A 9,317-nucleotide genomic window follows, 5' to 3' on the forward strand; every position below is an offset into this window, starting at 1 on the left:
GCAGCCCCGCCTGCCGGCCCGCGGGCCCCGGGGGTCCGCTGCGCTGGCAGCCCCGCTCCTGGTGACCCAAGGTCCAGCGGCGAACCACTTGGTGGTGCAGAGGAGAGACCCCCGGCCCTTCGCCAAGAAGCCGAGGCGCCTGCTAGGGGCCGCGCGCCGTGGACTGAGCAGGCATCATCTCTGGGAGCACTTCTGCAGACCGAAGCCTTCGGTGTGAGCCATCTAGCTCTCCCCGCGACCGCCCGGACCTCCCAACCGTCTCTGCTGCCCTAGCCTCCGCGCCGTGGGGCCGGGAGCGGCTGGGATCCTCGCCAGCCATCCGGAGCGCGAGGCTCGCACAGTCCCCGGCTGCCCCGCGCCTCGCCGGAGCACGAGGGGGCGCGGGTCCGGGGCGAGGGCCGACCGGGCGTGTTTGATGGCTTCACTGAGAAGAGTCAAAGTGCTGTTGGTGTTGAACTTGATCGCGGTGGCCGGCTTCGTGCTCTTCCTGGCCAAGTGTCGGCCCATCTCTGTGCGCAGCGGAGACGCCTTCCACGAGATTCGGCCGCGCGCCGAGGCGGCCAACCTCAGCGCGCACAGCGCCAGCCCCATACAGGATGCGGTCCTGAAGCGCCTCTCGCTGCTCGAGGACATTGTCTACCGGCAACTGAATGGTAAGGACGCACGCGGATGCCCACGGGGCTCGGCGCGGGCGGGCCGGGCACCGGGTTTACCCCGGAGGCCCTGCGCGCGGTGCGGGAGGCAAGCACCTCCTGGCTCCCCCGCGCCCTTTTACTCTTCCTGCTCAGTCTCGGCCAGGAGGCCAGGGCTGCTGGAAAGAATTACCCGTTTCTTTTCTGTTCTCCAGCTGTAAGTTTGCTTTTATCGTGGAAACACGTCAGCACAGCTGGCTCCCGGTCTCCGCGTGCAGGAATGATTACCTGGCCGCTCCGGCCCAAGTGCGGAAACTAGACGCGCGGCCAAATGGGACTGGAGGCGCAGGCGACTTAAGGGAGGAAAGAGCTCTTACAGCTTAACGTTTGGTGGGGTCGGACAGGGGAGGGACACTGGCCTGCTTAAATGTCTGCAAAAGTCAAGGCCTCAGGTCTGGAGCTAACGTGCTTCGGTAGTAGGTTGGAGGAATGTTATCTGTCTAGGAGGCGGGCTGCAGGCTAGCAGTGAGGACTCCTCCCTTCCCGCAGCTGCCTTGGTGAGCCTGCTATTAAAGACACGCTCGGATTCTCCCGAGAGAGCCGCCTGAGGGCAATTGTTAAAGTTTGAGGTGGGTTGGGGAAGCAGGTTTTTAGAGAGTGTAGCAAAGAGAGGTGTGCCATCCAATCAGTGATAGTTGTCAGAATCTGTCCGATATGAAATGTTCTCCTCAGTGCTTCAGGAGAAGAGAGAGACTTTTAATATACCCTGGTCACATCTGGTCCAGGAATTGATGGGTCATTGGACATTTGCTGCCCCCAAGGTCAACGTATTACTCACTTGAGTATGGACAGCTCTCCAGGGTCCATGTGACTGGTGTCCAAGTCAGATTCAAGGCTGCCACCTCCCTTCCTGAGCTTCTAACTCATGTCCTCATGGTAATTCCAGAGCTACTGATAGTCATAAGGATAATGATAATAATTAGTGGTGGAATTGTTATTGTGCCAGACACAGTGCCAAGACTGTTACAAATGCATTATCTCACTGAGTGGTCACATCAGTCCAGGGTGGTTCTTTCCTTTCCCCATATCAGAAATAAGAAAAAGAGGCTTGGAGGGGTTAACTAAGTTGCCTGATGTCCTGCTGCTAGTAAGTGGTAGAGTCTGGAGTCAGAACCCCATGTCTGGTTGACCAAAGAGCCTGTGTTCTTGACAGCTTCTATCTACTGTCTCCTCCTAGTTATAAGGAGTATTCATTTTGATTACAAAAAGATTCTACATTAGTGAGACTTGACTCAGCTACTGTCCTACTTGCATTTGGAGCAAGAGACCAGTCCGGTGGCAGGCAGGGAGAAGGGTGTCACCATATTGTCTTCTGCTTTCCAATGCTCCCTTCTGGGTCCTTCCTGGTGGGATGGGGTCAGATTTCCAAGCACCCTCTGAAAGGACCCCTTGGTCTTCTTGATATCATTCAGCAAGTATCCAGGGGATACCTTGAACTTGTATCTGCAGTGGGACGCTGCAATCCCACTGACCCCTTGTCGGTAGCGGGGCCCAGCTGTAGGTGTGGCCTGGCTGCAGGTGTCCCCTGTGGGGTTCTTGTGGGAGCTCTTCTCCTGAGTGTTGAAGACCCAAGGCACAGAATGAAACAAAAGCCCACAGTTCATCTCTGGAGGAATTAGATGCTTATGGGATGGGCCTTATTGTTTTACACAGATCCGTGCTATAGACCAATCCATAAGACCCAAAAGAGAGAGTGCAAGATAGCTGGTTCCCTCAAGTGTCAGGCTGTACCCAGGGACACAAGTCATTTCAATTAGGAAATGAAATATGATATACCCCCACCCACCCAGTGCCCCAAATAAGAATAATAAAATTCTAAAGGGTATTTACTAAGTGCCACTAAGATGCAGGGACTCGTTAAGTCTTTCCAGCAACCCTAGGAGATGGGTGCTGATCCTTCCCCCTAAGTTGCTTGCTCACAGCCACCCAGCTAGGGGGTGACAGAGCTGGGAATTGAACTTGGACAGTCTGCTTCCAGGATTGAGGTTCTCAGCTGCTGCACTGGCGTGTCTCAACCTTTGGTGTGTGTCGGTGGGGACCTGAGACTTTGCATCTCTGACAAGCTTGTGGCCTGGACCATGGCCCAGTGCCCTCTACTGCCTATGCCGGGCAGAGTAAGGAGGAAAATCCATTTGCCTGTTGGTTGGAGTGGGGGTGGGGACTTCTGGGAAGCTGTGAGTTTGCTTCAGATGGGCTGGGGTTCGGTTTCTTTCCTTGTATACTCCTCTGCCTGGTAAGCGATTCCCTGGGGGTTTGGGGATGTCCGCCACTTGGGACTGGTTGGGTTGGGTTGGGTTGGGTGTGGTGGGGTGGGAAGATGAGTTTTCTTTACTCGCAGTCTCTGAGGAAGGCTGGGTTGAGAACTTTTCCTGGGCAAGCCAGGAATTCAAGCTGTAACCAAGGTAGCTGTTCTCTTCCTGGCTGACCAGTGTCATTTGTAACGACCTTCCTGATCTCCACCCCACCCCCCAGCGCTCCATCCTCTGCCTGTGCTAGTTTTGCGTAAAGCGTGCCCCACCTGTTGATACTGTAGGCCTGCCGCGGTCTCCTGCTGTGGCGGGAGAGTGCCAGGGGAGGCGGGTGCCTGGGAGATGGGACCTGGATTCCCGCGTCCACTTGCTCTGCAGCCTGTCTCCACCTCTTGCTGCTGAAGAAGGTAACCTTGACCTTGGTGCTCTTTATTCCTCAGGAATTAATGGAGGGCTTGAGAGAGCTGGGCACTGGGCATACAGGAGGAACAGAGACACTTGGGTCCAGCCCCTCAGGTACCAAGTGGGAGCTGGTGTTTTAATGTTGGCTCCGATTTCTCAGACCTTTCCAGTGGACCCTTATGAAGTTCAAGCAGGAGGGACAGAGCACAGCCATCTCCAGTGTTCTCTCACTCCTGGAACGGTTTCCTTGGGTGTCCTGAGAGGGGCCCCTGGGCTGGGGTGGGGGGGCAGGGATGACCCAGACTTCCTCAGAACTGGCCTCTCCGCTAAGACTCTTGGTGCCTGCCTTTTGAAAATCAGTTACACGTTTTTATGGTTTTGTTTTTCTTAATATAGGCTGAAAATGACACATGAAAGGGAAAGTGGAAAAGCTGGTATGGAGGGGAAAGCACACAGAGATGAGTTCATTTTTGTCCCTCCAGACTCTCTTGCACCTGCCCTTGCATTCTTTCCGTGAGGCCGCGTCTGCTGCCCCCTCACTGTTGGTGCAGGACCCTTTAACCCAGGGCCCTGCCACCCCTCCTTTCTGTGTTTCCAGCTGTCTGCATGGAAAGCACCGCTTCCAAAGGGCCCAAGACCTTCCGGTGGTTTTGTGTTTCCTAAGGAACCGTGGTCAAGCCTGGAGGCTGACAGTCAGGCCCGCTGCCCGCCCCCCCACCCATGTTCCGGCCCTGGCCCAGTGCCTCGGCCTCTTCGAGCAAGACTGATCTCCTTGCTGAAATAACCCTGCATTTGTCTTACGATTGTAGCCTCCACGTTTCAGATCCCGTCTTTGAGAAGTGCTAGCTGTCCTGGTTTGCTCTCCCTGCCTCCTTTCTGCATCCATCCATCCTTTAAAGCTTGGCTCAAGGTCACCACCTGGGGGTGGGCAGTGGTGCCAAGCCACACGGTCTGAGCTCTCCCTGCTCCAAGGCGCTTGAAGCTTTCTTGTCTTGCACCCATGGCTTTGACTTTTGTGCCTCGGTGGCTTTATCTTTTGACTCCAGAACTGGACTGCAGGCTTTTTAAGGTCTCGAACCATATATTGGGTTATTTAATACCACCTCCATCCTTCAGCATGTGTCACAGCACCTTGTACATAATGTGGGCACCAAAGGTGTATTGGTTGATTAATTGGATGGGAGCTAGTTTTAGGAGGTAAATGATAGCCACAGAGGAAATAACCTTGACATTGTAAAGGCTGGATTGGGTTGGGTGGATGTGGTGAGGGGAAGGAGTTGGGAAGACTTAGCTGGGGGGACTGAGTGCGAGGTGGCCATCTTGCCGGTGCCATCCTGTCCCCGCCATCTTGCCTGTGCCATCTTGAGGCTGCTCTGGTCCTTCACCAGATCCTGACTAAAGAGCATCAGATCCTTGGGAGGACCCTGGAAGTGAAACAGTCCCCAGGTTAGGGACCAGCACGTTTCAGTATGTTTCCTTTGAATGTGTGATTTTCTAACATGATGGCTTTATGTTCCTTTCTCTCTCTAGAATGAAATTAATTCATGTTTTATTGTGGAAATTTTGGAAAATCCAAAACGATTATACAGAACAAAATAATACCGTGTTAAATTTTTTTTGTTTTAAATGGTGGCTTTGTACTGGCATAAGGAAAATGGACACAGGGATAGATTTCTTGTTAGAATTCCCGTGTAACTCTGTACAGGGCTTTTGGCTGTCTGTCACATTCTGAGGAAGTTACTGGTTTCTCTCATTTTCGAGCTGAGAAAAGTGAGACACAGAGATGCTGTGTGACTTAGCCAGGATGACACAGCCAGTGAGGGGCAGAGTCAAGATTCCTGAATATCACGGTACTTTTCCCAGGTCCAGCATCCCCTTGATAGGGCAGGCAGGGTGAAGGTCCTGTGCCCCATGCAAGCCCCGAGTTCTGGCTGGTGACCCCCTCCCTCTTCTGCACCCCCGTGCGGTGAATCACAGGGGCACGTGTGGCTGCTCCGTCCAGTAAGCCCCGAGCCCCGCTGTCGTAAGAGGAAATGCAGTCGATTGAGGTTAGGTTCCAAATTTAGTTTTCAGAAGGATATCGAATAGAAGTAGGGTTGCTCGAAGAAATTGAATATCTTTGCAGGCATGGAGAGAAGTCAGAATTACCCAGCCCAGTCCTGCCTCCAAGCCACACAGGCAGATGAAGCTGGAGTCGGAGCTGCAGAAAACCAACACGTTCCCAAACAACCCACATGCAGCCCACCCAGCCTGCCACATCAGCCAAGCCCACCAGGCGGGGAAAGTGAGTTGGTGCAGAGGGAGAGAGGCAGAGATGTGCTCTGTGGGCCTCCCAGTTGGCGTCAGAAGGAGAGGGATCGTTTGTTGAAAGCATCTCTTCCTGGATGCCAGAGCTGGCCCTGAGCTGTTTCCTCTTTCCTGGAATATACATATGCTTATATAGACTATTGAGCCGGAATGTACCAGCGTTTCCAATGGGAAGGAGGTAAAGGGGGAGAGGGCGGAGGGTGCATGTTCGTATTAAAATCCCTCCTTGGAGTGAGCATCAGAAGGAAACCAGGGCAGTGCGAGCCTTAGGTGTTGCGTGCAGACCTTCATCAGGGCCTGGTGGCCGGCAGGGGCTCAGGTGTGTGGAAGCCTGGTCAGCAGAGCTAGAGCCTGGGCGCCGGAGGGACGCTCACTTCTTTTACCTCTGATGGACTGATCACATCTGGTGGCTCCTGGAGAGATGGGGAGCCCAGTTCTTGGAAAACCCTCAGATACAGGCACATCTGTGTTGGCCAGTGTGTGTGACAGGCACCCTGCCAGCGGGGGCACCTGCCGCCTGCCCGGCCCAGAGGTAGCGGGGAGAGGCCACCAGTGTCATTCTCGGGGAAGAACTCCAACACCCTGACCTTTGCTGTTGCCAAATCGGGAGGGTCCTTTGTGGACGGGAAGACGGCTCCGTAATTAGAGCTAAGAGTGACAACGGGGAGGTGGAATGTGGGCACAGTGAAGCCCGAGTTGAGTGAAGAAACACCTAAGGTCAGAAACCTCTGAGCCTTTAAGAATAGAATATTGGGACTTCCCTGGTGGCACAGTGGTTAAGAATCCGCCTGCCAATGCAGGGGACACGGGTTCAAGCCCTGGTCCGGGAAGGTCCCACATGCCGTGGAGCAACTAAGCCCGTGCACCACAACTACTGAACCTGCACTCTAGAGCCCGTGAGCCACAACTACTGAGCCCACGTGCCACAACTCCTGAAGCCTGTGCGCCTAGAGCCTGTGCTCCGCTACAAGAGAAGCCACCGCAATGAGAAGCCCGCGCACCGCAATGAAGAGTAGCCCGTGCTCATCACAGCTAGAGAAATCCTGCGTGCAGCAATGAAGACCCAATGCAGACAAAAACAAACAAACAAAAGAATAGAATATTGGAAGAAAGGGTGTCCTCTTGGGTGGCAGGCAGACTAGGTTTGATTTCTGGTTCTGTCACTTATTAGCTGTGTGACCTTGGGCCAGCCTCCCCACCTCTCAGCTGTGAAATGGGGTCACTGTGAGTCAGGATGAATTGGGATTCAAAATGTACAGCATGAGCCATGGGGCCTGATGCGTGGCAGCTGGGAGGATGCTCACTCTTTGAAGGAAGGGATCTTGCTTGCTTGCCCCCCCCGCCCCCCCGTCGTCTCTTTGATGCCGAGAACTGCCCTGGCCCAGAGTAGGTGCTCAGCAGACATTTCGGGAATGAATGCATGAACAGTTGTGCTACATTGAGGCAGTGTGTGGTTGTTGTTACCTGAGATGTAAATCTCAAGACGGGGCGGTGGGGGGGGGTTCCTTTTCCCTCAAAGTTGCTTAGACTCTGAATTAACGTGGGATCCTTCTCTCTTCCATGCGTTTGTCTGAGGCTGAATTCTGTTTCCTTCCTCCTTCTTCCTCTCCGTCTTCTGCTTATAATGATGGTGTCTTTGGATGATCACTCTTGAGGCTGGGGAGAAGAAATGGTAGCCTCTACGTGTCAAATCCCATTACAGAAATGTTGGCCATTTCCATGTGTTTGTGAGCACTTCCTCACTGCTGGGTGTAGGCTAGATGCCGGGATGCAGAGAGATGCAGATGCCACACATATACTTAGACATCTGTGGTCCAGTTGGAAGGATGCGTTTGTAGTTTTACCAGGTATATGCTAGATCTCAGAGGAATATTAAATGAGTATGGGGGTGGTGAGACTTGACCTGGCAAGCAGTAGGTTCTTCACCAACCTCTGCTGAACAAGAACGACAGAACTCAGAAGTTTTAACACATGGAACAGAGGACCCAGGCAGTGACACCACCTGGGGACCTGATGTGGAAGCAAATCATAGAAGATGGTCAGGGCCCAGGACTGGGAATCTGCAGGGCAACTGGCAAGGGGGATGGGTAGAGGCAGAGATGTGTGTGAGGACACAAGGAACAAGTGAAACTTGTTCAGAGGACTCAGTGGAGGTTGGACCCAGCCAGGCTTCAGTCTCAGGCTGGTTTGGATGTAGTTCTGTAGACGTGGGGAGCTGTTGGGTGAGAGGTCACTGCACTGATGTAAGGAGACTGATGCTGTGTTGGGGTTTAGTGTGTGTGCGAATAGGCGGGAAAGTGGGTTAGAATCCAGTAGTGGGTGGAAGACTCTGGCGTCGCTGACCAAGCCAGGCCTCTGGTTCAGGGCTCAACCAGCCCTCCAATCCTCAGTGATGCCAGGTGCCCCTCACCTCAGACCCCCTCCTTGGCCATATCGTCAGCTAAGAGTCAGCATCTGGAGTTGCTCCCTTTGGGAAATCTGAATCAGCCCTCAGCACTCTGACCTGGGTGCTCTGCACCGGACCCCCAACTTCACTGAGGTGTACTCAGCCCCCCAGCCATGCCCCTTTCTCTCCCTCCCTGTGGCTCCATCCTTCCACATCCAGCCTGGACAGCCCCTCCTATGGCGAGCCTGTCGGGAGTTCTCTTACCAGCTCCTCCTCACCTCTGTCCTCACCTCACCTCTGTCCACCCCTGTCCTCTGCTCTATCCACCCCGTGACCCCCTGGTCCCGGATCGGCTGATTCCCAAGGAAACACCCACCGTGGCGGGGGTTGGCGCCCTTACGATGCACACTCTGCAGGCTTAGCTTGACCCTGAGCTTGTCTAGCACCTGATGATAGGTCTCCCTTTCTGTCGCCCATTCCTTCCTGAGCCAGAGGAAGTGGGGTGGGCTGGAGGGATTCTGCGGGAGGCGGTGGTGGTAATGGATGGGAGGGGTTCTCTGCTGCAAACCCATCTCCTCCCGCCCCTCCCCCGCTGCTGCTCTCAGATGACACAGAAGCCTGTCCACTCCAGCTGCCATGGCAGCAGCCCACTGCCTGCAGGCTTTATCCCAACTGTGGCTGTTGCAGAGCCTTCTGAGACCACTACCAGGCATCTGGGTCCTCGTGCGTTTCATGGATTCAGCTGGAGTGCCATGTTGCAGGGTAGGACCTGCTTCCTCTGCCGAGGGGACCAGATGGTGGAACTCAAAAGATCAGGGGATCCAACTCCCCACAGGGTGACCTTTGACGGCGGGGACAAGATCTCCCTCAACCGGGAAAGCATTTCTGAATGCAGGGTAGCACTTAAAAAAGAGATGTAGGACTCACTTGGTTGAAAGACCTTCCTCCGCCTTCGTTATTACCCCTCGCAGGTGTTTAGACTGCTTGACATGTGGATGACAATTGGTTTAGCCACTGATAGAGAAGTTTTCCCTTTTAATAATGTCCCTGTCATGGCTAACTGCAGAGCCTCAGCCTTGCCATGCATGAGTAATAAACCGCGGCCACAGCCACACGCCAACAAACGAGCGTGCTGACAGTTAATAGGGAGCAAGGTTCCAGAAGAGCCTCCTACCATCCCTGCCTCCGACACAATGGCTAATCGTGTGATTAGTGTTTACTGAGGGGTGTCTTGTGGTTACACGTGGCTTGTTAGGCGCTGTACCTCCCTGGTAGAAAGAG

The 9,317-nt window shown here is 54.2% G+C and overlaps 1 protein-coding gene across 1 annotated transcript in view; it reads left to right on the top strand.

Annotated features, from left to right (window-relative positions):
- Window positions 1-144: 144 nt before the first annotated feature.
- Window positions 145-9,317, top strand: part of GALNT17 (polypeptide N-acetylgalactosaminyltransferase 17) — a 446,658-nt gene continuing 437,485 nt past the window's right edge. The window contains exon 1 of the mRNA XM_007469909.1: window positions 145-653. Coding sequence (XP_007469971.1) covers window positions 416-653 — 238 coding nt within the window. The 5' untranslated portion in view covers window positions 145-415. The remainder of the gene's footprint in view (window positions 654-9,317) is intronic.

Source organism: Lipotes vexillifer, unplaced genomic scaffold, assembly GCF_000442215.2.
Source record: "Lipotes vexillifer unplaced genomic scaffold, Lipotes_vexillifer_v1.1 scaffold128, whole genome shotgun sequence".
Taxonomy (NCBI): domain Eukaryota; kingdom Metazoa; phylum Chordata; class Mammalia; order Artiodactyla; family Lipotidae; genus Lipotes; species Lipotes vexillifer.